Genomic DNA, 27,958 nt, shown 5'->3' with positions numbered 1-27,958 from the left:
ATGTGCAGAGGGACCAAGCGCACCCTAACAGGGAGGACCAGGTAGGATGTGCAGAGGGACCAAGAGCACCCTAACAGGGAGGACCAGGCAGGATGTGCAGAGGGACCAAGCGCACCCTAACAGGGAGGACCAGGGAGGATGTGCAGAGGGACCAAGAGCACCCTAACAGGGAGGACCTGGCAGGATGTGCAGAGGGACCAAGCGCACCCTAACAGGGAGGACCAGGCAGGATGTGCAGAGGGACCAAGCGCACCCTAACAGGGAGGACCAGGGAGGATGTGCAGAGGGACCAAGAGCACCCTAACAGGGAGGACCAGGTAGGATGTGCAGAGGGACCAAGAGCACCCTAACAGGGAGGACCAGGGAGGATGTGCAGAGGGACCAAGCGCACCCTAACAGGGAGGACCAGGCAGGATGTGCAGAGGGACCAAGAGCACCCTAACAGGGAGGACCTGGCAGGACGTGCAGAGGGACCAAGAGCACCCTAACAGGGAGGACCAGGCAGGATGTGCAGAGGGACCAAGAGCACCCTAACAGGGAGGACCAGGCAGGATGTGCAGAGGGACCAAGAGCACCCTAACAGGGAGGACCAGGCAGGATGTGCAGAGGGACCAAGCGCACCCTAACAGGGAGGACCAGGCAGGATGTGCAGAGGGACCAAGAGCACCCTAACAGGGAGGACCAGGTAGGATGTGCAGAGGGACCAAGAGCACCCTAACAGGGAGGACCAGGGAGGATGTGCAGAGGGACCAAGCGCACCCTAACAGGGAGGACCAGGCAGGATGTGCAGAGGGACCAAGAGCACCCTAACAGGGAGGACCTGGCAGGACGTGCAGAGGGACCAAGAGCACCCTAACAGGGAGGACCAGGCAGGATGTGCAGAGGGACCAAGAGCACACTAACAGGGAGGACCAGGCAGGATGTGCAGAGGGACCAAGAGCACCCTAACAGGGAGGACCAGGCAGGACGTGCAGAGGGACCAAGAGCACCCTAACAGGGAGGACCAGGCAGGACGTGCAGAGGGACCAAGCGCACCCTAACAGGGAGGACCAGGCAGGACGTGCAGAGGGACCAAGCGCACCCTAACAGGGAGGACCAGGCAGGACGTGCAGAGGGACCAAGAGCACCCTAACAGGGAGGACCAGGTAAGATGTGCAGAGGGACCAAGCGCACCCTAACAGGGAGGAACAGGCGGGATGTGCAGAGGGACCAAGAGCACCCTAACAGGGAGGACCAGGCATGATGTTCAGAGGGACCAAGAGCACCCTAACAGGGAGGACCAGGCATGATGTTCAGAGGGACCAAGAGCACCCTAACAGGGAGGACCAGGCAGGATGTGCAGAGGGACCAAGAGCACCCTAACAGGGAGGACCAGGCGGGATGTGCAGAGGGACCAAGAGCACCCTAACAGGGAGGACCAGGTAGGATGTGCAGAGGGACCAAGAGCACCCTAACAGGGAGGACCAGGCAGGATGTGCAGAGGGACCAAGCGCACCCTAACAGGGAGGACCAGGCAGGACGTGCAGAGGGACCAAGCGCACCCTAACAGGGAGGACCAGGCGGGACGTGCAGAGGGACCAAGAGCACCCTAACAGGGAGGACCAGGCGGGATGTGCAGAGGGACCAAGCGCACCCTAACAGGGAGGACCAGGCAGGACGTGCAGAGGGACCAAGCGCACCCTAACAGGGAGGACCAGGCGGGACGTGCAGAGGGACCAAGAGCACCCTAACAGGGAGGACCAGGCGGGATGTGCAGAGGGACCAAGCGCACCCTAACAGGGAGGACCAGGCAGGACGTGCAGAGGGACCAAGCGCACCCTAACAGGGAGGACCAGGCGGGATGTGCAGAGGGACCAAGATTACTCTAACAGGGAGGACCTGGCAGGATGTGCAGAGGGACCAAGCGCACCCTAACAGGGAAGACCAGGCAGGATGTGCAGAGGGACCAAGCGCACCCTAACAGGGAGGACCAGGCAGGATGTGCAGAGGGACCAAGCGCACCCTAACAGGGAGGACCAGGCAGGATGTGCAGAGGGACCAAGAGCACCCTAACAGGGAGGACCAGGCAGGATGTGCAGAGGGACCAAGAGCACCCTAACAGGGAGGACCAGGCAGGATGTGCAGAGGGACCCCTCCAGGCAACAGGACGGGAGGCGGCTCTCTGCCCAGCTCTGGGCTGCCTTGGGATCTGGAGTGCCCTAAGGGCCATGTGTGGGAGGCTTCATCCGCCTGTAGCGCTACTGGGAGGTGGTGCACCTTAGGAGGTGGGCCCTACTGAGAGGAGGTGAGCCCCTTGGTGTGTCCTTGAGGGCCCTTGGATCCTGCCTCTCCCCATCTCTTTTTCCTGCTTCCTGGTTGGCATGGGGTGAGCAGCCTCCTCTGCCACAGGCTCCAGCTGCCATGGTTTGCTGTGCCCCCACAGGCCCAGAGGAACAGGGCCAGCCACAGGCTGAAACCTCAGAAAACAAGAGCCAAACCAACTTTTCTACCTGATAAAGTGTTCTTCTCAGGTATTTCATCACAATAATGGAAAGCTAGCACACTCATAAACAAAGACAAAATAAAACACCTGGCACCAAGACATCCTAAAGGCACCATTGTCCTACAACCGCCCGGGGTCGTGAGTTCCTGGATCACACTGGTCTGTGGTGTGTACCCAGCAACCAGCGGCTTCCACCCCCTCCTCCCTCACTGTGCAAGCTCTTGGATGACACAGCCCACCTGCTCATGGTTGACAAGGACCATCCTCATCCAAATGGCTCATTGCTCTGCTATGGCAGTAGCTCAAAGGAAGAGAAAGGAAGACGAATTAAAAATCCAAAGAGGAGCCACTGAATTTGGGCATGGTGTTTTCATTTCTCCATAGAAAAACTGGAAAGCTAGATCCTACAAGGCCCTTCCTTCCTGCCAGGAAATTTCTGAATGTCTTACAAATACTATGGCAATGAATCCTCAGACACCCCAAAAGTACATCCCATTAGTTTCCCTATTTTATAGGCAGAGAAATTGAGACAGAAAGTGCTTCAGTAACCTGACGAGGATCACATAGCAAGAAAGGGACCGTCAAGATGTGGGCCCCGAAGCCAGGCTTCAGAGTCTGGTTCTTAACCTGCGTGACGGCTCCTGTCAGTCTGCCCTTTGCTCTGATCACATGAGAGAATGATTGGGCTGTTTTGACAGATGAATGTAAATTAAAACTAATGGATAACTCATAATGGCTTGTGAATAGATTCATTTGTTCCAGAGTTTTTCTGTCTGCCTACAGAGATGGAGGCCCCTGGGTATGAGCACACAGGGTGGGCAATGAATGAAAAACAGCACCACGTGGTTCCAGGCCCTGGGCACGCAAGGCCTGCCTCCCAGGGGGTTAGCCCTGCAGCCTTACCAGGCCACTGATTCCCTCTGGCCACCAGTGTCCTTCTCTGTAAAATGGAAAAGTAGGTTTCTCCCTGGCAGAATTCACTGTAAAACTGAACACTGTATTCAGTAGACAGTTGGTAGTACTAAAAAATAGCTCACACCCAACAACGAGAAAGACATGAATAGTTACGTCTTGTAGTTCAAGGAGAGAGACATAAATCTCACTGCAAGTGAACCTGTGATATAACTGGGGTTGGAAGTCCACGTTGGGAGGGAGGGTGTAGAGGAAAACATGACTCATGGGGCAGTCCGTGTGAGCTTGGCCCCATGTTCATGCGAAAGGTAACTCTCCAGCACCAGCAACCCGCGGAGAGAGAGTCCAGCTGTAAACAAAACAGACTTAAATGTCTGCCCTGTGGGTGCTCAGATTCTGCCTGAAGGAGCCAGTCAGACTGAAAGAGTGAACAATCCCAAGTGCTCTGAAGGAGACCCTCGGAGCAGAGTGCAGGCGGGAAAGGAGGAGTAGAAATTCACAAAGCCTGGGGCAGAATGCTGGTGCCCACACCCGACTGCGGTCAGAACAGGAGAGCAGGGCCCTCCCCAGCCCTCAGGTCTGCAAGGAGGCCTGCTCCTGGCCACCTCTCAACTCGGCCTTCTGTCCTTGCACTTGGAGGTCCTGGGTCTGGACCTCCCTTCTCCCCGTCTCTCCTCACGGTTTCTGCTCAAGCCCCAAATCTCCCTGGTCACCCTGGGGGAGCAAACCACCAGGACCCAGGAAGAGTAGCTCCAGGCCTTCTTCCCCTGTGAGGTCTTGGCCCCGGGGTCTGCAGAGAACATCTGCTTCTTAGAGCCAGGCTTCTGAACCTGCCCCAGCGCCCAGGGAACAGCGGGCTCTGCCCACTGCCCCGCGCATGTCCCACCAGGCGAGCCCTCTGACCCAGGACGCAGCCCTTCACCTCGGCTGCGGGGGTCTGCTGTGGCTGCCCCACAGGGCAAGCCAAGGATAGTACCCACTGTAGGCGTGCGTCTGGCCCAGGGCGGCGGGGTCACTAGATGGCTGGCCAGCCCTGCGGTCAGGGGAGAGCTGCCAGGCCAGGCAAGCGGGTTCTGCGTTGCGCTTCCCCGGACCCCCGCGCGCTCCCCTCTGAGTACGGGGCGCAGCCGCGGCCACCCCGGGAAGCAGTGAGCCTGAGGACCGGACCCGCGGCCCCTGAAATGGTGCTGTGCAACCCCGGGACAGCGACCCCGGGACTCTGCAGCCCCACGCGATCCTAGGGGAGGGGCGGGCCGCGCCGGCCAATCGGGAGCCCCGGCCGCGTCATCCCCAGGTCGCCGCCTCCCGCGGTTCCAGCCCAGAGTTGCAGCTCCAGCGGGTCCACGCCAGTGTCCGGACCAGACCCGAGCCCAGCCCGCAGGTGAGCGCGTAGACCCCCAGGCGGGGTCCCAGGCAAGGGGACAGGGCGCGGACGGTCGTCCCCCTCGCCGTCGCCGTGTTTCGTGGTTTGTGCGGGATCCTCCCCCGTCCCGCTGACCCAGAGGCCGCGTCGGGTCGGGGAGGGTCGGCGGTCCTAGGGGTCCCCGCCTGGGGGAGGGAGCCCGCTCTCCGCCTGACCCTCGCCCTCCGCCGGACCCTGGCCTCCCACACTCCTCTTCCCACCACCCTTTCCAAGGTAGCTTTCTTCCCCAGGCAGGCGCAGCCGCCTTAGTCTTCCCCCACCCCATCCAGGTGTGGTGGGAATGGGGGAGAGGCGCACCCAGAGGGGGAGGGCTCTGCGGAGAGGGCAGGTGCAGCTTCAGCCCTAGTGCTGCCTGAGGGGCAGCTTGAGTACATGGGTGCAGGTGGCTGGGGGGAGGGGGACTTACAGGAGGTGAGAAAATGACACCTGAGGGTTAACGATGAAGCCAGAACAGGGTCTCCTTTGTTCTGAGCCTCCAGCTCCTTCCCTTCCTGAAAAGGGTGGTTGGAACACAGGTGAGTATATCTGCTGCTCAGGGAGGGTCTGGAAAGGTGGGCTTGGAGCAAGTGGGTATTGGGGGCTGCCAGCTGGTGGCCCTGTACCCCCTGCCCCAAGCTTCAGAACCTCAGCCTCCTGCTGTGGACCTGCAGCCCCCCTGCGCTGACTCACCACAGGAAGCTGTGGAGGAGCTGGGCACCGCTGGAGCCTCCAGGCTCACCTTGAAGCAGGTCCAGTGACCCACAGGACCCCACAGGCTGCTTTGCACTAGACTTGGTCTCTTCCTAACTGACCCATGTGGGATTCCTGGTGCCCAGTATCCTGGCAGCTTTATTCCTGGACATGAGGCCACAGGAGGTCCCCAGCCCTGCATGGCCACCGGCACATCGAGTAGGCCTCTTGAGGCTGGGCAGGCTTGGGATGCTCCAGTAGGGTTTTGTGAGGTCCAGGTCTGGACACATACCCTACAGATGAAGAGAGGGTCCAAGCCCCTATGGAGAACTTTCCAGAAACAGCAACATTGTCAACAGGGGCTGATTCTCCAGGATTCTTCCCTGGCCTGCCAAGCCCCTTCAGTGAGCAGGAGGCATGAACTCCCAGGCAGGGAACCCTAGTCCTGCAAACACCAAGGGGGACAGTAGTCTCGGGCTCTAGAGTGTTTTTCAGCAGGTGGCAGCCAGGACAGGGGCAGGGCTTGTTCAGCTGTCACCCTGCCCAGGCCCAGTTAAGCCAGCGCTGGCCTGAGCCTCCTGGTCTCTCTTGGTCCCCATTCAGGTAGGCTCTCTGCCAGTCCTCCAAACATGGACCAGGGAGGGCTGCCTTAGAAGGGAGGAGTCCCAAACTCAGTGGCACAAAGTGGCTCCTGCCACCAGCCAGCCTTTGCTAAGGGAAGCTCTGCCCTTGCAGAGGGCTCAGCTCACCTCCTGTGAGCAGCAGGCCCAACAGCCTTCCCCGGAGGCAGGCGGCACCAGAGCTCTAGCACTCCTGGGCTGCCTTCCTCCGCTGCCTATCCAGTACCCACCTGGGCACCAGGGGTGGACACACCATGGCAAACAGCACTATGGAACCCAGGGGTGGGGGGTTCACCTTACAGTGCAGATTTTGTCCCGCGTTTCACAGATATTTCCTTTGTCTTGGGGTAGAGTTATTTTCTTTCCTATTACAGAGGTCCCTTTGTTCAGAAGTCTCAGTGTTCTAGAAAGGATCATGGCTTACCACCCCCAGGTCCTTCCTGGGTCTCATCGGAAGTGCCCTCATGGAGACTCAGCCTGGCACTTGGACTGACGGGGATTTAACAGGCCGTTTTTAAAGGACTCAACTCTGAATGATGGCTCTGGGCCACACCCAGCCGCCTGAACTTGACCAGGTGTCACCTGTTGTCCCAGTGGGGTCTTCATCAGAAAAGCGTCATGGTCTCAGTGTGCCAGGCTTCTCCTTCCATGGGACGGAGGCAGTAGGTGGCCCAGGTATCTGCAGGTGGCTCTTATACACCTCTGGTGGGATACTGGGGAGCCTGCAGGAGCACCAGGTGGCGATGGCCTTGGCCCCCAGAGGTGGGGAGGTGCTCAGACCTCATCAACAGGGACTCCCTGGGGTCTGCAGTGGGCTGGACCACCGCGAGTGCAGCGCACACCTGCTCGGCCACTTGGTAGTGCCTGAGGTGGTTCTCATGCTGCCAGCATGTGGTGGTCCTCCCAGAAACCAGGTCTGTGCCCCACGAGAGGGGACCAGATGACGGGAAGACACTGCCCCCCAGGCCCCACCCTCTGCATTCCACCGCGGTGGTAGGTGAGGCTTTTGAGCCAAGCTGACTGTGCTGGTGGACGTTTTCGTTGGTCTGAGGGTTTGCTGTTGACATTTGGAGGAATGGCCCCTGTGGAGCTGGGAGGGGGAAGGGCTGGCTGCAGGAGGCGGGGGTCCGAGGTCCCGAGCACTGAGTTACGTAATTGAAGCTGCCAGGCCTGGGCTTCCCAGGTTGTGGGGCAGGATTTCTAAGGCCACGTGGAAAGGACCCGGGCTGTACCCAAGAACTCCTCTGGGAGTCTGCTCTCCGAGGGAAGGACAGATCCCTGCCCAGGGTCTGTAGCCCTCAGGGCCACATGGCTGGTTGGTGGCCTTCCCCTGGGTGGTGATGCGCTGCCAAGATCACACAGGAAGCAGGCAGAGCAGCTCCAGCCTGGGTCCACCTGACCTTCAGGGCCACAGCTGCCCCTGTGCTGTGGCCAAGCTGTGGGTGTCCAGCCTTCCAGAAACCAGTTAGGCTGGTGTCCACTGACCCCTGAGCAGTGAGCAGATGGACGGCCTAGGACGGAGCCCATCTGCTGTGCTGTCGGTGGACGATGTCCCTCCAGGGTATCAGCCAGCAGGAAGGGACCTGCGCAGGCCGTGCTGGGCCCAGCACTCGGCTGGTGAGGTGTACTCGGTCCCTGGGTGGCTGAGTGCTGCGTTCTTCTGACTGTTCGGTTCCCCCTGTCTAAGATTTTGATCCCTGACTTGTAAATTCGTGATCTTAGGTGTAGAAAAAGTCACGTTCCGTGCCGTTAGTCCTGTCTCCTGGTGGCCCTCTCTGAAGTTGCAGGAGCCACCTTGTGTGCTGGGTGGATTCCGAGTCTCTGCTCCCTGGGCCCTCCAGCCGCCAGGCATCCTCTGGTCAGAACTTGTTGAGGCCCTGAAAATTGGGCTGGCGCTGGGGCTGCATGTCACAGACAGGGCCGTGGCCTTTGGAGGGGCCAGAGAAGCCCCTGCTGGTATTTTGGTTCTCGTCTCATGGCTTGATTCTGCTTTGGGGGCATTTTAAACATTGCTTTTGGGCATCCGTTTCTTTCAGCTGTAAATGGAAGTAATGTGAACCCTTTTCTCGTGGGACTGTGCCGTGGGAACACATGGAAACACAGCAGCCTGCAAACACAGGGCTTGGAATGCTCTGCAGAGCTGAAACGGGCCAGGAAGCTCAGCAGCGGGATCACTGTGTGACCCTAATGTGATCGACACAGGGCCAAGATTTGTCCAGCCCCCAGGGTGACAGCACCAGGAGCAAGCCCTGACGTGGGCCCCAGCTCTGGGTAGATGACGCGGCTGTGGGGCCATCAGTGCAGCAGGGGGGCCCTCGGTGGGGGATCTGGGTGGGGACCTCAGACTGCTCTGCAGAAGTAAACCCTATTTACCAAAAACAAAAATAAAACACAACCTTATTATAAGAGGGGAAGGGGGACTAAATAGGTCAGTTTTCGCTGAGCAAGGGAGGGTTTTAACAGCCAACTGACCCATGATGATCAGCGAGTGAGTGGCTGGCAGGGACACTGGGCATCTGTGCAGCGAAGGCATCTCCTGAGAGCAGCCCCCACCCAACAGCCAGCTCTGACTGCCACTCTAAAACCACGCACAGCACGTGGAACAGGGACCCTAGACTCATCTCCCTCCACCAAGTGCAGATTTCCTCCTGCTGTGGAACTCTTCTTCCTCTGTAAGTGAAGCAGGACGTACACAAGGTAGACTTAGCAAGGACCGGACAGGGTGGCTTTTCAGAGAATCCAGTTGTGAGGTCCAGAGCACACTCACTCTGCTCCCAATGCAGGCTTGGTGAGCAGTCTCTGAACTGTTCCCAGAGACTCTTCGGCCTCTTGGCCCCAAGATTTGCTTACACAGAGATCTAGGAACCTTGTCAGAAGTTCTGGACCAAGTGGTGCTTTGGCCTTGACACTACTGCTGCGTGGAGCAGGCAGAGGCCTGGGGGCTGGTGCAGCTGTCGCCCCGGACTGCATGCTGAGGACGGGGGAGAGGAGACCCTGAAGCCACAGTGCGGGCTGGAGACGGCCAGGGTGGGCCCTGGTGGACATGCAGGTGGGAGCATGGCTGGGAGGTGCTGATGTGCTTGGAAAGTGGCACCATCAGGGTCCCCCGTGCAGGCCTGTGGTGGACTCCCAGGGGCCAGGGCAGTGCTAAGAGCTCATCAGCAGCCCAGGACATATCTCTTGGATGAATGGAGGCATGCAGGCTGCTGCGGATGGTGTGACTGCAGCCCCTGTGGGAGCAGGTGTCGTGCTCACAGGCTCTGGCGTCGGGGCCAGGAGCTTTGGGTTCAGCAGGGGGCAGAGCCTACTTCCTCATGAACCTGAGTGGGGAGCGGCCTGCCTTCCTCCCCTCCCTGCAAACACACCCCGGGTTTCAGGAGGGTCACCCTGGCGCCATCAGGGGCCCACTTTGCAGAGACGACAGTGAAAGGCATCAAGAGCCAGTCGACCTTTTATTGTCCCCGTGCATGGCCCTAAACAGTGCTGATGGCAATGCCCCACCCCATCCCCCCTTTCAGGAAAGGCCCTGGGGCTCCTTTTGGCCACATTCCTGAGGCTGGCCCCTCCAGGTGCGAGGGCTACAGGAGCTGCCCTGTGCCACACAAACAGGGTCTCTCGGGAAACGACAATGGGCTTTCCCATGACCGTGTCCCAAGGCCTGTGGCACAGGACGCACAGGCAGTGTGGGATCTGCACACAGCTGAGGGACTCAGGTGCAGTGGCTCAGGGCCCCTCCACCCCTGCTGAGCATGACCACAGTGACCACAGTGACCACAGTGGTGTGCTGGCCACAGGCCCCCCACTGAGCCCGGCACCAGCTCACAGGCTGGACGCCCCTCCACCCTATTCCCTGGGCATCAGGCAGCCTTTGGCCAAATAGATCTTACTTTCCAAAATGTGTCTCCTGAGCCACAGCCCCGGGTCCTGTGAATGGGAGGACGGGAGTGGCCGGCAGCTTCCCAGGATGGACACCAGCGAACGGTGGGTGGACGGGTGTCTGTTCAGGTAACCTGTGCGTGTGAAAGCGTGAGACTTGTACTTGTACGAGGTGTTGAAGGCCGGCATGACAGGTGTGTGTGTGCAGGTGTGGGCAGCCCGGCGCCCAGAGGGCCCTGTCTGTCCAGCTGTCTGTCTGCAAGCCTCGTGTGCTCTGGCCCTCTGGTCTCTCAGAGTGGGCACCCATCGTGGGCCGCCTGTCCACACCGTGTATCTTCTTTCTGGGTGGAGAGTGGGGACACTTTAACATGCCCAGTTGACAGCTGCTGCAGCCTGGTTCACACCTGGGTGCCAGGACCCAGCAGGCAGAGAATCCCAAGAATCTGCCCTCTGGGCTGACAGGGAAAGTCCCTGAGCTGAGACCAGCAATAAAGGACTTGGGAGGGCAGGGGTGACCCTCCCTGGAGCCAGCTGCCCTGCTCTCCACTGCTCCCCCCGCCCACCCCTCAGCTTCCTTCCAGGAGGCCAAAGCCTGCCCTCCGGGTGCCCCCCGAAAGCCTGTGGGGGAGGAGGGGCCTGGGCACAGGATCCCGAGGCCCAGACGGGAGGGGTGGGACTGGGACAGGTCCTGCTCCACCCTGCGTAGATGACACAGCCCAGCGCATGACCCGCAGGGGAGAGGGTCAGGAGGGCCAGTCCAGGCCAGGGTCCACCCCGGTCCCCAGGGACCCCACACCCTGTCCTCAGGTCTCGAATGCCAGTCCCAGAGTCCCCGTGCCCTGTCTCTGTAAGCGAGGACGTGGCAGAAAGCGGGGCTGTTCTCGTCCTCCCCCCTTGGCCTCTCGGACGCTCAGAGGTGCTCAGCCTCTCAGCCGCCCGCCTCTCAGACCTGGCAGCCTGGTGCCTGTAGCAGAGGGCTGCGGCCTTCCTCCACCCCCTAGAAGATGCTGCCCTCTGACCAGGGCACCCATTCCACCCCTAGTGAGGGTCCAGATGCCTGGACACTTAAGTGTCACCCGAGGGCAGGTGACCTGGGCTCTCTGTCACTTGGCATGGTGCCTGGAGGCAGACCCTGGTCTTCTGTAGGTCCAGGAGAAGAGCTGGCCCCTCAGCGGCTCTGCAGTCCCTGTCCTGTGGGGGCAGGTCCTGCCCACGGCACTCCCACCTGCAGGGAAGGAGGGTGGCCAGCCAGGTGAACAGGGATGTGAATGTCACACCTGCTGACCTCTGTCCACAGCAGGGCTGACCCCTGTGGAACCTCTCCCAGCCCTGCCACCGTGGTCAGTTGGAAAGGCAGAGGCAGCTCCAGGGGCAGGACAGCCAGGGCTGTGGGAGGCCTGTCCTGCTCGTGGGACCTTGGGTGGTCACTGGGGCCGAAGGGCCTGATCAGGTCTGAGTGGGCAGGAGACAAACACCAGGCCCTGCCCATGGGGCCGGCACAGTCCCTGGGCGGCTCTTTCCTGTGGGCAACCTCGTCCCCAGCCCCTAACGTGAGCCGCGACTCAGGACTCACGATTGAGGACTCCCCAGCCTGGGCCTCCGGCACCCTTCTGGAAGGTCCTGCCCAGCCCGGAGGGTCCAAGGGAGGCGCGTGGGAGTCGGAGCCCACCCGCGGATGCCCACATGGAGCCTCGGGACCTGCGAGGTGGCACGAGTCGGCTCACGACTGGCGTATTGACGAGAATCTTGAGGGGCTCCTGGGCACAGAGGCCTTGGAAGCGTGGGAGCCTGGCCCTGAGGGGCCCTCAGCTTCTCTGTGTCGCCCTGCTGCCAAGGGGTGCCACACGTGTCCCGTCTGGCCCTGACTCCTGTCCCTGCTGGGGAGGCTTCAGCCTGAGGTGTGTGGGAAGCCTCATGTGCTTGGAAACCACGGGCAGCGGGCTCTTCTCAGCAGGCCCCCTGTGGAGGTGGTGGCCAGATGGCAGCTGGGGAGGGCAGAGGGGCACAGGACAGTTGGGGAAGTGACAGGTGTGCAGGTGGCAGGGAGGTGCTGCGTGAACCTAGACCCCCACCCTGAGGGGGGTGCTGTGGCCTAGAGCGACCCCTCCCTGAAGTCCTCCCTGCGGCTGTGACAGCCGGGAAGGGTCCCTAGAGCCGCCAGTGGTGCTGAGAGGACCTGCGTGTGCACACACCCCTGCACAGGCGGCCCTCATGTGTGTGTGCACTCAGGGCACCCACACAGCACATGCACACGGGCACTGAGCCCCCTGCCGCGGCTGGCTGGGGCCGAGGACGTTCACCGCCTGTGTCCTCCCTGTGGTAGGACTTGTCCTGCATTCCGATGGCTTTATGGAGACATGATTTATGTTGTGTAGAATGCATTCCTCGTCAGTGAGCAGTTCAATACGTTTCAGCAAGTTTAAGGGTCATGTAACCGTTGCCACCACGTCATCATAGAATGTTCCTGTCACCCCCAAACAACACTTGCCCATGGGCAGTCCCTCCAGCCAGGCAGCCAGAGCTGCCCTGTCACCGTGGACACGGCCATCTCTGGACACCTGGTTAGTGCAGTCCCCACATGTGGCCTGTCCTGTTGGCTGCATCCTCTGGGCACGGCAGCCTCAGTCCACCACGGGAGTTCAGAGCAACCCCTTCCTTTGTCTTTCTGAAAGGTACTCCCGCATTGCTTTTTCAAAGCCTATCCCTCATGGGCATAAAGAACTGAGAAGCTTGAGTTCTAGAACATTCTCAGCAAGCCCATCTACAAGATGACACCACTGTCCAGAAGAGGGGAGAACTGGGTGGAGGAGGACTGAGTGCCCGTCTGGAAAGAGGCCTGGCATCTGCCTTGGCATCTCCATGAGGAGCCCCTCACACCTGAAATCCCAGCCGTGGCCAGTAACTGACCAAGAGCCCAGGGGACAGTGCACCCCGTCAGCACGGGCTCCTGTGGCCCCACATCTGTGCACCAGCCAAGTTTGGATCAAGGATATTTGGGAAGCACTGCGTTGGCCGGGAGGCGTCGGCTTCCTGGCCTCACTCCCTAGCCCTGCGGTGTCCCAGCTATGGGCACAGTCACTTTGCATCGGGCATTGTAAGTCACCTCAAAGTGATTAGTCATTCACAGATTGAGTGCCATTTTAAGCAAGGAGCTTGAACGTCACCAACTTGGGGCTCTGGGCAGTGTGTGGAACCCGTTCCTGCAGAAAGCAAGGGAACTAACTGTACCTACAAGTGCTGTGGACTTGGGGTATCTGGCCATGTTTCTGTTTTCTCAAAGGACAGAAAGCTGTTGTCCTCTTGATGAAGTGTCCCCTGACTGTCCCTCAGAGGTGTTGCTGGGCGGCAGGGCATTCTGGGTAGCCCGTGCAGCTCTGGGTTCTGGGCCTGAGACATGCCACTGTGCTGGGTCCATGGATTGTTTATCAGTGACGCACACGTTTCTCTTCCTTTTGGCTCGGGGAAGACACCACCTAGGACACATGGGCACCCACACCCGCCACAGGGCTCTGTGGCCGTCGACCACCCCCACCCAGCTGCCCTGGCTCTCTCCCCGATCACTACCTCCTGTGTTCCCACAGCCTTGGGGGCCCAGGGCCCTCCTGTGCCCAGACACTGCAGGAAGACAGTAGCTGCTGTCCTCTGTAATGCTGGGCAGGCGTCCATCCACCTCCTGACCAGCTGAAGTGATGATCAGAACCCAGTGTCCATCTTCCGGAGCAGTTTGCCTTGGCTGAAGGGACGCGTGCTCTCCTGTGACGAGGACCTTGCATTACGCTGCAGAGAAAGCAGGCCCGGGCGGAGGGCTCAGCTGGAGTGGAGCAGGGGGCGGTGGGCAGAGCTGAGGTGCAGCCCCCTGTCCCTTCTAATCTTCCAAAGCCCTGGATAGCCCTGAGGGTGCTGGAGTGTGGGCCTCCTGACCAGCCAGCTGCCCCTTAGGACCCTCCTGGGTTCATCCACCAGAGCCTCTCGGGGTCAGTAAGAGGGACTTCTCCAAGGAGGTCCTGAGGCTCAGGGACAGAAAGAGGCTCCCCGACCCTGGCTGAGGACAGAGGTCCACAAGCCAGGCCCCTGGGTCCAAAACCTCCTGGACCCGAAATGCCCCCAGTGTTGGCTGCCCCGGCCAGTGGCCTCCTGGGGCCCGTGTTAGTGCCTGGAGAGTCCACGGTGGCCTCAGACTGATGGCAGAGATCCCACTGCTGGCTCCTGAGAGCCCACACCCTCATGTGCCCACCACGGCCCACTTCTAGCTGTCCCGGCCTACGGCAGGGGGCCGATGAGCTGGCTCTGGCCAGAGGCGTCCTCAGCTCCCAGCTAGTGGAACAGAAAGGCCCCATGGCAAGGTCCCTCAGGGAGCTGTGACTTCAGCACGTTCCCGACTCCGTGGCCAGTGCCAGCAGGAGGTGTTGACCTGGGACTGGGGCACGTGCCTCTCCCGTCGCCTCTTGTCCTCCTGGCCCTCCTGCTGCTCCAGTGACCAGGGGCCACCCTGGTTCTGGAGTCTGTGTCCAGGGCTCTGTGTGGCTCCTCTGTCCTCTGAGAGCTGCAGGGGACATCTTGTGGTGCCGGGGTCCTGGCCCTTCCTATAGGGGCCCCACAGTGGTCCCTGTCTGTGGCCTGGAGTGGAGCTGCCCCTGCCCAGGTGCAGTGAGGTGGCCACAGGACCGTGCATCCAGTCATCCTCCACACGCCCAGCTCACAGCCTGACCCTTGTCCTGCACGGCCACCAAGCTCCTGGCCCTTCGTGGCAAGTGCCAGAGACACCAGCACAGGAGGCACAGCTGGGAGGGGAGGGCCAGTGTCCACCTGAGCTGATGACCAGGGGAGACCAGAGACGGTGGTGCGGAGATGCCACCCAGGGGAGGCGGGGGTCCAGCTGCTCACTCCCCCTGGACAACCCGACTCCTCTCCCCTACAGGAGCTTGGCCGGCAGAGGCTGGTCCTGAGAGAGGCTGGGACGCAGCCCGGTGGAGCCAGCCCTGGGGACAGCAAGATGACCTCAGAGCACAGGGATGTCCTCGTGCTGCTGCCCGCCCAGAAGCAGCTGCGGCTGGCAGTCGGGGTGAGCAGGCATGTGCCCAGGGGGTGGCCAGGAGAAAGTTGGGTTGTGTGTCCAGAGGGTGACTGGGGGACAGTGGGCACCCCATGTCCAGAGAGTGATATGGGGACAGAAGAGCTGTGCACTGGGGGCACCTGGACTAGGGGAGACATCCGATGACCACTTCACTATGATGCGGGCCAGTGGACCATGTGGGGCTGAGAGCTGCCCGGTCCCCTTTAGCGTCCAGAGTCCTGGGCTCCTGGCCCTCCCACAGTGTCCATGCCTCCCTGGGTTGACTCTGACCCCTGGGTGTCCCTCCTGTGGGAGAAGCTGGACTGGAAAGGCCGGTGAAGAAACGGCGCCTCGGGAGCAGGAAACTGGCGGCACAGTTCACCCGGGACAGCGGCCTCCCTCTGGAGGCCCTTGGTGGCTCTGCGTGCCCCTCCGCCCTGCCGCCTCCGGTCCTGCCCTGTCCTCCACACTGGGCTTTAGTGAAATGTTGGCTTCTCCGAGTTTTCACTCCAGGGCCCCTCTGAAATCCCTGCTTCGCCATCGGGCTGTGACTGTCACGACCCGGCCTCTTCCCCCGGACCCCTGCCTCTCTCCCCACTCTGCAACCTCTGCCCCACCCTTCGGCCTCCCCCTCCACTTGGTGAGGACCCTCATGGCCGGACCATCCCCCTGGGGGTGACGGATCACATTGTCACCCTCAGAAGTGGGGACGCCCTCACTGGCTGATAGAAAGCCCCTCCCTCCCCTTCCATCTGAGGACAGCGCTGAGGGCTGGGCCCAAAGTCACCAGAGTCACCAGATTACCCTCAAGAGCGTCTGGTGAGAGAACTAAGAGCTAGGAGCAGCGCTTGCCGGCCCCAGAGGAGGCCTGGCCCGCAGGACGGAGCTGGCGTGGCCCAGGACCCCGGCCACAGCCTCCACAGACCGCTTTTGGATCAAACTTCAGGTTGTAAAACCACACAGAGGAGCGGAAGGCTGCCAGATGTCGCAGGAGCAGCCGTCTCCTTGGCACAGATGACCTCCCGCCAGCGTGTGACCCTTCTGTGAGGACTTTGGCATCCTGTGTGGACGCAGTCTCCACGCCTGCAGCTCCTCCCTGCCGTCCATCACGGGGCAATGTCTCCAGGCCATGGTCCTCAGGTCACTGTGACCTCAGGGACAGCAGGGTCATGCGGTTTGCTGCAGACCCGGTCTTCCCCACTCCCTGCCGGGAGGCTCTTCCCTCAGGCCGTCTGAGCGGACGGGAAGAGGCCGTCAGTTCCCAGCTTCAAGCTGGACCAGGAAGCAGCACCTCCACCTTGTAAGTGTGGATGGTGAAGATGGGGATTGAAATGCTGGCGTCTGGCAGAGTGACAGGCCCCTCCGGGGGAGTTGGTTGAGTCTCCTTGTGGACAGCTTGGTGCTCTCTGAGGCGGGGACGGGCTGTGACATCACGGTTCAGGTCCCCTGGGAACCTGGTGTCTGCCTGGGGCTGCGTTTCTGTAGGAAGTGCTGGCACTTAAGTCTGTTGCAGTGCCCCAAGCACTGGGTTCCCACCTGAGCAGGGTCAGGGTCCTGGGGCCCTCTGAGGCATGCAGTGGACATGCTGGGCCTCCTCCTGTGGGGCCAGGGCGTCTTCTACCTGTTTCCCTCCCGGAGGCTGCACCCAGAACACAGTGTGAAGCCCTGGGTGGGGTCACGCTCAGGGACTCATGGAGCCCCGAGAGGCGTCTCCTGCCCCTGCCTCCCCACTGTCCCACCCTCTGGCCCCGGAGAGGCATCTCCTGCCCCTGCCTCCCCAGACGGGCCCTCTGCTTGGCAAGGACACAGCTGGCCAGCCCTCAGGTGCAAGCCAGGCACTGTGGACCGTGGGAACCATCATGGGAGTCCATGTACCCCTGTGTGTGGCTCCAGTCCGGTCATTAGAAGAGCGTGGGCCAGAAGACCTTCCCAGTGCATGTCCCAGTCCCCGCGGCCCTCACCACGTTAACTGATGCTCATGAGCCAACCTCTCAGTAACTTGTCATCGAAAAGCAGGAACAGGCCGTGCAGCTCCGGTGACACAGAGGCACAGGTAGCAGACGGCCAGGTCACGGGGCTCTGGGTTTCTAGTGGAGGCCAGGTCAGGGGCCTCACAGCGGCCCGGGGCCACCGTCACACACCTCTACCCGAGCCAGCTGGCACACACGGTGTCTCTGAGTCACCAGCAGGAGATGAGTGGCTGTCCCCCAGCAGAGAGGCACAGGGGTGAGGACAGCACTGCCAGCCTGGAGCTGAGTCTGTCAGGAAATTGAACAGAAGCAGTGGCCGAAGGTGCCACGGTGTGGTCTGCCCGCATACACGGTGGTGTCTGGGGAGATTCCACGCAGGAATCTCCAGGACGGATTGGAGCGGGGACGTCACCCAGGCCCAGCCCGGGAGCGTCTATAGGCTTGGAGTCAATAAATAGGCATAAGGGGTTGGCACGGGACAAGGGGTTTGAGGAGATGGCTGTGAAATGTCCGTCAGGGAGCCACGCTGGGACCACGTGAAGCAGACCACCGGACGTGCCGTCGAGAGGCCTCACCTGCGCGCAGAGGACAGCACCCTCCTGGGCAGCAGCATGGACACTGGCCCTGGGCGTGCGGCCTGCCCAGTGGTATCTGGGGGTGCAGTGTAGGATCCCCCAGGGCCAGCTGTGGAGTCCTGTGCCCGATGGCTAAGGCTGGCCGAGGCACAGACGGCACAGTGAAGCATGTCCTCAGGGGCCCGGGGCCCGGCTCAGACTGTGCACGGGGGCTGCTAGTTAGATCTGCAGAGCGCTGGGCAGGCAGTGTGTTCCTGAGTGTTGTCAGCCCCTCCTCGTTCCCCTCCCTTGAAAATCAGGTGTCTTCCCCACGCACAGATGCCCATTTCGGGGGTGGTCAGGGCCATGTTTGCGTGGGGTAAGGAGGATCTAGCAGGCAGACCCCCAGGTGGTGCACATTATGGGGAGGGTGGAGGGTGCTCTGTCCAATCCAGGGGCACCCCTCCATCTCCCTCTCCCAGGCAGCTCTGAGGGGTTGTGAGTGACCCTGGCCCTGAGCACAAGCCACTGCTCACGTCCTGAAGCGGGGTCCCCTGAGCCTGTCCAGGGCAGTCCTGGACGCCCTGAGCACCGCCCCTGTTGCAGGTGAGGGCCACGGCGCGGGAGCTGTTCCAGCAGGTGTGCGGCGTGCTGGGCCTCCGGGAGGCCCGCTTCTTCGGCCTCAGCGTGGTCAGAGGTGAGCAGTGCTCCAGCCCCCACCTTCAGGCCTCCTGCCCCCCCCACCCCGTTGTTGCTGGGCTTCCGGGGTCAGGCTCTGGGCGGACTACCACAGACAGGGTGTTGGGGTGTGTCAGTGTGTGTAGTGTGTGCACGTGTGCTGCAAAGTGGGTGGTCGGTAGTGTGCAGTGTTCTGAGAGTGTGCGGTGTGAGGTGTGTCTGTGAGATGCCTGTGGCGTGTGTACGTGTGGTGTGTCCATGCGTGGCCTGTGGTGTGTGCTCCTGTGGTGTGGTCGTGCGTGGCCTGAGGTGTGTGCATGTGTAATGTGTAAGCCTGTGGTCTAAGGTGTGTGGTGCTCACATGCGTGTGTGATGTGTACATTTCTGTGCACCAGCACATGCGGATGACACGCACAGCTGCCTGCTCAGCCTGCTGGGCTCTGTCATGTGGGGAGTGTGACAGTTACGGGGCCAAGGCAGGTGCCTGTGCAGACGCAGCCTGATTTCCAGGACCTGAGGGTGGAGCCTGGGAGTGCCGGGCGGGTCCCCAGGAAGGAGGTGGGCCAGTCACAGTGGGCAGGGGAACACCCCCCATGCTGTAGGACGGGGTGCTTCTCCCTGGTGGCCCAGAGGTGCTCGGCTTCCTGCTGGTTAGGGACTCCCCAGGCCTTAAAGCGAAGAGTGAATCAAAGCCCTGGTGATACCGTGCCAGGCCCCGGGGGCCGCCCCTGCAGGGGGCCAGAGCCCGCAGTGTGAACACAGCCAGCAGCTCAGGACCTTTGTCCTTCTGACTGAGGCTCAAGGTCCATACCGCGAGCTGCCCACACCTTAGGGACCAGCTCACAGGCGTTCAGCATGTGTGTGTACCATGGAGCACACACCTGTGAGGTTGACGAGTCACGGGAGGCCCTCAGCCAGGTCAGCCCAGGTCGAGGCCTTGCAGCAGAACTGCCGAGGCTCCTGTGGGCAGGTACAGTGCCCACTGCGAGGATCCAGGTGCACACAGAGGGATTGTTGGGAGTGTCGCAGGGCAGGTAACCAGCTGGAAGGCAGCCACCTCCACCAGACCTGTCTTCCATCTCCTCTCCTGTTGGCCATCTGAGATGGCCTGCCACCAATCTTGCCAGCTCCAGGAGCAAGTGGTCAGGGCAGGTTAAGGAAGACATTGGGGTTCCCTGCTCCCAGGTGAAGACAGGTCTCCCTCCTGCACATGGGACCTGCCGAGGCCGAGGCTCCGGCCCACTGAGCTTGTCCATCTTGGAGCTCAGCCCAGGGCCACTGGCACCCTTCATGGCCAGAGCCCTTACTTTGGAGCCTGGACTTTCTGAACAGGACCTTGGATTCCTGGCTTCAGTGCCTCGGGCATGGTGACTTGGGCACACTTTTGGTAACACAGCAAGGGACGGGACCTCCACCGGCAGCCGGGGCTTGGCAGTAGGGAAGGTGGGACACAGACAGAGACAGGGCAGGCCCCACCTCCCTGGCCAGCAGGAACGCATGGGTCAGCTCCTCAGGCCGCCCTGGTGGCTTTGGGTGTCCTGCCGTCTGCACTAGATAGAAGGCAAGGGCTCCGCACGGGAGGCCTAGGTCTTTCACTCCTTCAGAGGCATCGGTTGGGCCCCAGGGCGCCCTGGTGCATCTGTGGCCTGGGAGGACAACTCTCCCTGGGCAGAGAGGTGGGGAGGCCTCCGAGGTGGGCAGGTCCTCACTGCCGTTCCCAGTCACTGGGACATACCTGGCTCTTGGCTGCACTTCCTAAGTGTCCCAGTGTGCGGGATCACCAGTAGGACTGGGCTTCAGGGGGTGCGTGTGCAATACCCCTCGACAGGGCTCCATGGGACCCTTGGCCACAGGAGCAGGAGCTCCCAGAGGGTCCTGGGGCTTCTCCAGCCCTCCCTGCTGCCCAATGGTGGGGAGTGAACAGGAAGTCACCAGGCCCTTGCTCTAGGGTCATCTGTAAGACCTCGGTGCGGTGTCTGTCCAGTCACCAGGGGCCAGAGGAGCCCTCCCTCCGGGCCGAGTGAGCTGCAGGCTTGCTGCGGGCTCTCCTGCCTCAGGAGGCTGGAGTCACATTCGGAGGGGCTTCAGGACTTGAACGTCATTTTTTGGAGCAGGTTGAGGTGACAGCAAAACTGAGCAGAAGGAAAAGTATTTCTCCTGTATGTCCACCCACAGTGTCCACATCCCAGCAGGAGCCTACAGGGACACATCCATGTCACCCAGAGTCCATGGTGACATGAGGCTCACCCCTGGAGTCAGACACTGTGCAGTGCCCTCTGTGTCACCCAGCAGTGCCATGGCCCTGAAGCCCTCCCTGCCCACCCCCACCACCGCGGGCCCTCTGCTGAGTCCCTGCCCTGTCCCCAGTGCTGCCCCTCCAGACGGCTCTCCCTTGGTGACCAGCAGTCACGTCGGCACCACGCCCTCCACAGCTGGGGGCTGAGTCCTTTCATCAGTGACTGACCCTCCACTCTCTGGATGTCACCTGCCAAAGGACATCTCGTACAAAGGACAGTTTGCTTCCTTCAAGCAAGAAAATAAGGCCTGACTCAGGAGATGACCTGGTCAGGGAGGCAGGGCTGTCTGACCCCAGGGCAGAGACCATCTTCCCAGAGAGCTAGGGACCAGGGTCAGGGCTGGCCAGACTCAGGCCGTGGGGGAGAAGCTGTACCTCCGTGGGGGCTCAAGGAGGCCTCTGCTGGGACCTTCCAGGCCAAGAAAAGAATTTAAGATGCATCGGGCTCCGCACCGCGAAGAGCGTCACTGGACAGCGGAAGGCCGAGGTCGCTCAGAGCAGATGGGCTCTGGGCCGCCAGCCGGGCCGCAGGGTTCAGAGTCTGATGTGTTAGGGACAGGATTGGGAGAGATACACGTGACCCTGGTGGCTCCTGGGGTCCTCTCCCGCCTGTGTCCTCTCTGCCTCCTTCCCAGTGTCTTCGCATTGCTGTCCCTCTGCTGCATGTCCATGTCCCGTTCCTGGTGGATCAGGACACCCTGGAGGCTCACTTAAGCTGAGCAGTCCCTGAGGCCCGGGGGTCAGGGCTCTGACATTGGGGACACAGCTCCTGGCCCTGGTGAGCCTGGGAACTCAGCTGGACCCCAGCCCGGGGTCTGTCAGGTCCGTGGGGCCCTGGGGGAGGCAGTGGCAGGCCAGGCAGAGTCGGGGAGCCTCCGGGCATTTCCAGGCACACTCAGCCCTCTCTCTACCTGGGCAGGACTGCTGGTCCCAGTGCCATGTCCAGCCGGGTGTCTGAAGGTGGCAGCTGGACTGGGATGTGCTCAGTGGGCAGAACAGGTTAAAACTGCCCAGGACAGCTGGTGACACTGGCCTGCAGCACACGGCCCTCGCCGTCGCCCAGCAGCTCCTCGGTGGCTCCCAGGGGACGTTTCCTCCCCAGTTCACTTGGAGCTGTGCACCTCGGGCCTTGGCACGGAGCCTGTGACACTGGAGGGAGCCCCCAGCCGCTCCCTCCAGCTTCCACAGGAAACCCACTGCACTGCCCCAGTGTCACAGCAAGGCTTCCCTCAGCAGAAGCGTCCCCAGCACCCTCCCAGCCACTGGGCCCACGGTGCGCTTGGTGGTTGGCGTCTGTTGGCGTGGGCAGGTTAGAGGGTCCCTCTTGTTCTGTGGCTGGGCCAGGGAGCCTGGGGTGCAGGGAAGGTCTGCGGGCCCCGCCGCTCATCCTCATGCCTCCCGGAAGGCTGTGAGTGCGTCAGCCCTCCCTGGGAAGGCCATGCAGGTAACCAGCACGGTTGACAGGGCTGTCCCCGCAGCCCGCCCCAGGGAGCAGCCCGCACCAGGTCAGCCAGAGGAGGAGCTGCCCAGGCTCCAGGCCCTCGGGAGTGAAGGGGCGTTGCTGACGAAGCCCTTCCTTTCTAGACAATGAGCACGTGTTCATGGACTTGGAGCTCAGGCTCAGCAAGTACTTCTCAGAGGACTGGAAGAGAGGAGCTCAAGTAAGTGGGCTGCAGGCCAGGCTGAGCCCGTGTGGGCCTGCGGCAGGAGTGTGCCCAGGAAGGCCAGCTCCTCCCTGCTGGGGCCCCCACCTCACCTGGGCTTGTCTGGCAGGCACACTGCCGTCCCCACGTCCTGGGTCAGGCTCCCGGGTGCCACACCCCACTCGGCCCTTCTCCCCTTAAGAGTAGGATGAAATCCTGAGTGTCGCAGCTCCTAAAACCTAAAACCAGCGAAGGCTGGGCAGGGAGATGCCCCAGGCCGCTCTTCCTCACCCTCTCCCAACAGGGGGGCTGGAGGCCCCGGGCGCCCTTCGTCACCTCCCTCCGAGTGCAGTACTACGTGGAGAACGGGAGGGTCATGAGGTAACCGCTCCTGGGGTCGCAGGAGCCAAGCCGTCTGCGTGAGCCTCAGAACAGCCATGTTGGTGCCGTGAGGGGCCCGACTGGGCCTTTACCTGAAGCATCTGTGCAGACGTGGCAGGAGGGGTTCCCGGGACGGGGCGGTGGCCTCCCTCAGATGGCCACCTCAGAGCTGGCAGGACCACCAGGGGCCCTGATGTTCAGCAAGACGGAGAGAGGGCTGGGGACCCGAGAAGGCAGGTGGTCGCTGACCCCAGAGGGGGAGGGGGAGGGTGCAGGTTCTGGGGAGCTGGGAGGTGGGCTGAGGGCAGTGCCCAACTGTATTCGAAGACCTAGGGAAGGCCCCCTGGGCAGCCCGCCTTGTCCTGGAGCTGTGGCCGGCTGACGGCACTGGGCAGTGGGCTCAGGGAACCAGGTTCGGTGCCGCTGCGCCTGAGCCCTCGGGCAGGCCCTTCCCTCCGGGTCCGGGCTGCTGAAGGCCGCAGCCAGGCCTGGCCGGGCCCTGCGGGGGCAGCAGCTCTCTGCTCACGGAGAAGGGTGCGCCCGGCACTGCCCTGGGTCAGACAAGGCTGTGAACAGGGGAGGCTGGGTGCCCTGGACCAGGCTGGGGCCGGCGGCTGTGCAGACCCCACCCGGGTGCAGCCACTGGACCCCACTCAGCTCTGCTGCCTTCCAGCGACCAGGTGGCCCGGCACCTGTACTACTGCAGCCTGAAGGAGCGGGTGCTGCGGTCCCAGTGCGCGCATAGGGAGGAGACCTACTTCCTGCTGGCCGCCCTCGCGCTGCAGGCCGACCTGGGCAGCCACCGCAAGCCGCCGCACGTCGGGCGGTACTTTGAGCCGCAGGCCTATTTCCCACAGTGGGTAAGAACCCCTGGGCACCCTCCCGGGGGGTCACTGACACTGTCCCCAACAGGACTCTATGGGGTCCATGCAGAGGGGAGGCTGCAGAGCTGGGAGGGGCAGGGGGGAACCTGGGGGAGCCCAAGGCAAGCGTGTGGCCTCGTGGACCAGTGCCCAGGGCAGTCTCCGGTGCTCCTGTGCACACTCGGCCAGCTGCGCACACTCAGCCAGCTGTGCGACCTGGAGCCACTGGCTCTCCTCCTCTGAGCCGCTGGGCCTGCCCAGCTATGAAGAACAGCCCACCTGCCCCTTCTCTCCAGTATCCCAGGGCCCTTTAGGGGCCTCACGCCCGTGCTTCAGCCCTTCGGTGCCCTGGAGGAGGTGGGTCAGGGAGCAGAGGAGTCCACCTTGTGTTCCCAGCCCCGGGCACTGTGCCAGGCTTCATGGGGGCACTGAGCACTGGGTTGTCCTTCCAGGGACAGTGGCCCCTGCCCTGGGCAGAGTCCTAGTTTCCCTCCCTGTGGGCGTCTCCTTGTTCCTTGGCTGCCCCAAGCAGCTAGAAACTGTCTGCTCTGCACACTGGTCACTGTGCCCAGGGCTGGGTCCAGTCCTCCAGGTACCCCGTCCCTCTGGACACGGCTGGCCCTCCTCAGATGCACGTCCCTCAGGTTTCACCCCGTGCACAGACGTAGCCTCCTCCTGGGCTGCTGGGAGCCGTACGGGGAGTCGTGGCTTGTTGGGCGCACACTGCCACCTGGAATCAGCTTGTTTCTGGGTCTCTGTGGTGGGCACTGGGGGTCCCAGAAAGAGAGGGGCTTTCCTTGGGTGCTTTGGGGAACTCCACACACTCATCTCTGTGTCCCCAGCTTGGACAGCAGGCCCGGTCCTCCCGCTGGACGGCTGCAGCTGGGGAGGTCCTCTGCAATGGCAGGAGGCTGGGAGGCTTCCCAAGGAGGAGGCCAACTCAGGGGAGGGGAGGGAAGGAGGGGTGGAGCTGACCTGGGCCCGTCCTCAGGTCATTGCCAAGAGGGGTGTGGACTACATCCTCCGGCACGTGCCCACCGTGCACCGCGAGCAGCAGGAGCTGAGCCCGCAGGCAGCTGTGCTGAGGTTCATCAGGGACGCCTGTCAGCTGGAGGACGTGCCCGTCCACTTCTTCAGGCTGTACAAGGTTGAGCCCAGAGCTCCGGGGCCAGGACAGGGGAGGGACAGAGCCCCCATGCTGACAGCAGGCTGGGACCCTAGGACAGGGCAGGCAGAGTCCCCTGCAGGGGACGCTGTAACTGGATCCCAGAGCAGAGCTGGACAAAGTCCCCACAGGTGACAGTGTGACCAACCGTCCTGGGGACAGAGGTCCTCAGGTCAGGCTGGAGTGGTGAGGGAGGGAATGTGTTCCCTGGTGGCTGTCCAGAGGTGGTGTGCAGAGCTTCCGCAGGGCTCCAGCGAACCCCGAGGGACTGGGGACCCGAGCCTGCTGGCTCAGCCACGGTTGCTCTGACTTGGGTCTAGTGCTGGGGCCTCGGGCCTGGTCTCTGTGTCCACCCAGCCAGGCACACAGGTGACACAGCGCTCAGTCTTCGTGGAGAGGACTGGGTGGAGGTTTCTTAGGGCAGGTTAAGGGGTTCAGAGGCAGTGCCTGGGCAATTGGCAGGGACAGCTCCAGCACACAGAGGGCCGGGGGAGGGGGGTCCAGGACAGAGCTGGGTGGGGCATGGTGGTCTCTGGCTTCTTGCCACCCCAGGCCCAGGGCCTCCACCTCTTGCTCCTTTCAGGATAAGAAGCGTGAGCACCCCACCTTCCTCCTGGGACTCACCCTCAAGGGAATGCATATCTATCAGGTGAGAGAGGGACTCGCCCCTCCCTGGAGGCCCACCTGGCCGCCCTCCTGGATCAGTGCCTCTGTCTTGCAGGAGGTGAGCCACGCTCCGCAGCTGCTGCATGACTTGCCCTGGCCCTGCATCAGGAAGCTGGCCTTTCTGGTGGGTGACTGCAAGGGCCTCAACACTCTAGAGCCCAGGGGCAGATGCGTCTCCGTCCTTCGGGGCAGGTGCAGGCTCCCTTCCTCCTGGCTCCCGACAGCCCCGGATGCTCTGGACATGCTCACCCTTGCAGCTGTGCTGGCATGGCCCTGCGGGGACTGGGCAAGCGGCCGTGATGTGGAGGGGGTCCTGCTGCCCTTCTCATTCCATGTGACTGCTGGCTCCCGAGTGGGTCCTAGAGGCACACCTGTGCCGCCTCTGCCCCTCTCATCCGGCCCCAGAGCTCTCACCCTGGGCCCCCTGTGACTGTGAGAGTGAGGGCCACTGGGTAGGATGGACAGGGAGACGCAGCCCTTTAGGTCCCACCCTGGACACTTGCACCCTCCCCCAGCCAAGGCAGGGGTCTGCATAGAGGGCTGCCTTCTCATGGCTGAGGTCACACAGCCTCCCGATCATAGTGACCACAGAGATCCGTTGCTCACGGAAGTCAAATCTTTAAAGGGGACCTTGGCCATCGCCCAGTTAGAGGGCCCTGTGATCTTTCCTATGGCTGGAAGGGTTTTTCAACGTCTAAAGCCACATCTATTGTCCCTTCTGTCTACTCAGGGAAAGAAGCTGGAGATCCAGCCCGCAGGGCTGCCCGCATCCCGGAAGCTGGTTTTCTACACGGGTTTTCCCTGGCGCTCCCGGCACCTGCTCCGGCTGCTCCGCTCCAGCCACCAGTTCCACCTCAGTGTGAAGCCCCTGCTGCAGCGGCTGCAGCTGCTGGATGAGGCTGAAGGTGGGCACCTCCCCGCGGGGGTCACCCTCTGAGGGGTGGAGATGAAGCAGATTGTCCCTAGAACTGGCCCAGGACCTGGCCACCCACTCTGGGCTCAGCAAAAGGGTTCTCCCGTAATGGCCAGTGGCCTCTCAGCTCCTGTCCCCCAGACGCTCCGGGTGAAGGGTGGTGGTGACCTGAGCAGGAGCCTAGAGATGGGGGTGGGGTGCAGGCAAGGTGAGGGCTGCTCAGCTCTGCCCGGGCTCCGGAAGCCCCCTTTCCGACTCCTCACATCGTCCCTGGTGCAGAATCAAGGCCACGTGAAGACCTGGCTGAGTGCTGTGCCAGGCCTGGTCTCACTCTCCCAGTCTTCACCTGGGGGCTGTTCTGTGTCCTTAGAGAGCACCGGGAGACAGTCACGTGTGCACACTGCAGTCACAGAGCATGGGTGGGGGTGTGTGTGAGCACGTGTGTGAGCACATGTGTGTTGCATAGGGGGGTGAGCTTGCACAGATGTGTTTGTCCCTGTGTAATGGGGCAGCCCTAGGGGACACCTGCCCTCAGAACAGGCTGACAGTCTGTTCTCTCCCACCCAGCCCTGTCCTGGGTGGCCGTGACATCAGGGATGCTCAGGACGAGCCTGTAGCCTGAGACAGCGGGAAAGCCCCGGGAAAAGCCTCATGGGGCGTGTCCCCGGGGCCAGGCCTTCCTCCACGCCTGGGCTCCGCCTGCCTCCAAACCCAGCTCTACATCTGTCCCCCACATCCTGCAGAGAAGAAGCACTACCAGGAGGCCTACATCAGCGACCCGCTGGAACTGGACCCAGAGCTGGCCAGCAGGCACGGGAGGGACACTGGCCCGCACCACCACCACCGCCTCTCGCTCAGCTCTGCTGACAGCCACGGCAGTGCCCACACACTGGGCACAGAGGCCGACTCTCAGCATGCAGAATCTGGGGAGGTCTCTGTGGATGAGCCCGTAGCGGCCGAGGGCCTCTGCAGGAAGATGCCGTCCATCAGCTTCAGGGACAGCGGGGGCAGCAAAGGTGGGCTGAGAAGAATGAGGTAGCAAAGAGCCTGGCCTGCCCCAAGTGCCAGACTGCTGGGAGAGGCCAGGCTGCGTGTCACAGTGACTCTCTGGGAACATGCCCGAATGTACCACCCAGGGCCACCTGGTGTCACCTAAGGCCAGCCAGAGTCATCTGGGCCCAGGGTCGGCAGATCTGTCACTAACCAGTGTCCACTGCTGGGCTTCACCTCTGATGTCTGGACCAAGTTTTGGTCTAGACCCAGTAGAAGTGACCACAGCACCCCCCTGGCCTGGAGAAGTCTGTTCTGTCTGACATTGGAGCAGACAAGGCCACAGGACAGGGAGGGCTACTGGGGAAAGTGGCCACCACGACCCAGGCCTGGCTTCTCCCCAGCCTCAACATGGACGTGCCCTGGGCAGGCTGGGGCCCCAGCTCTGGGGGAGGTCCTGGGCCTCCTGGGGCTGCTCACCTTCCTCTCCTGATGGAGCCAGGTGGGGCCAGGAGAGGGGTCCTGTGTCAGGCGGAACCCGATGCCCTGGGCTCTCTGGGACACACAGGACCACCTCACCTGCTGGCCACGAGGAGTCGGGGCTCCAGGACACAGCACTGGGGCGGGCGGCTGCAGGACGGGCCCTGCCAGCCCCCGCTCAGGCCCCTTCCTCCTCCTCAGCCTCCTGCTCGGAGCCCTTCACAGTGGTGCAGGTCCCGCTGGCCAGGGCCAGAGGCCAGAGCACCGAGGTCCTACACAAGGTAGGGCCCCCTAGGTCCAGGTTGGGCAGTGTGGCCTGCATGT

General features: G+C 62.2%; 1 protein-coding gene across 4 annotated transcripts in view; it reads left to right on the top strand.

Moving 5' to 3' along the window:
• Positions 1 to 4,696: 4,696 nt before the first annotated feature.
• Frmd1 (FERM domain containing 1) overlaps positions 4,697 to 27,958 on the top strand; it is a 27,192-nt gene continuing 3,930 nt past the window's right edge. Inside the window, exons 1-13 of one of the 4 annotated variants that reach the window (XM_026380850.2) lie at positions 4,700 to 4,775; positions 13,564 to 13,828; positions 14,901 to 15,044; positions 18,166 to 18,256; positions 22,118 to 22,194; positions 22,481 to 22,557; positions 23,231 to 23,417; positions 24,412 to 24,567; positions 25,169 to 25,234; positions 25,307 to 25,375; positions 25,982 to 26,156; positions 26,908 to 27,180; positions 27,836 to 27,915. In XM_026380850.2, coding sequence (XP_026236635.2) covers positions 14,976 to 15,044; positions 18,166 to 18,256; positions 22,118 to 22,194; positions 22,481 to 22,557; positions 23,231 to 23,417; positions 24,412 to 24,567; positions 25,169 to 25,234; positions 25,307 to 25,375; positions 25,982 to 26,156; positions 26,908 to 27,180; positions 27,836 to 27,915 — 1,320 coding nt within the window. In that variant the 5' untranslated portion in view covers positions 4,700 to 4,775; positions 13,564 to 13,828; positions 14,901 to 14,975. Of the gene's footprint in view, positions 4,776 to 13,563; positions 13,829 to 14,900; positions 15,045 to 18,165; positions 18,257 to 22,117; positions 22,195 to 22,480; positions 22,558 to 23,230; positions 23,418 to 24,411; positions 24,568 to 25,168; positions 25,376 to 25,981; positions 26,157 to 26,907; positions 27,181 to 27,835; positions 27,916 to 27,958 lie in introns of all 4 variants that reach the window. The other 3 variants (XM_026380849.2, XM_026380847.2, XM_026380848.2) reach the window with 3 other exon arrangements.

This window comes from Urocitellus parryii, chromosome 8 (assembly GCF_045843805.1).
Source record: "Urocitellus parryii isolate mUroPar1 chromosome 8, mUroPar1.hap1, whole genome shotgun sequence".
NCBI lineage: Eukaryota > Metazoa > Chordata > Mammalia > Rodentia > Sciuridae > Urocitellus > Urocitellus parryii.
Note: the sequence above shows the minus strand (reverse complement) of the source record. Positions and strands in the feature narration are given on the sequence as shown.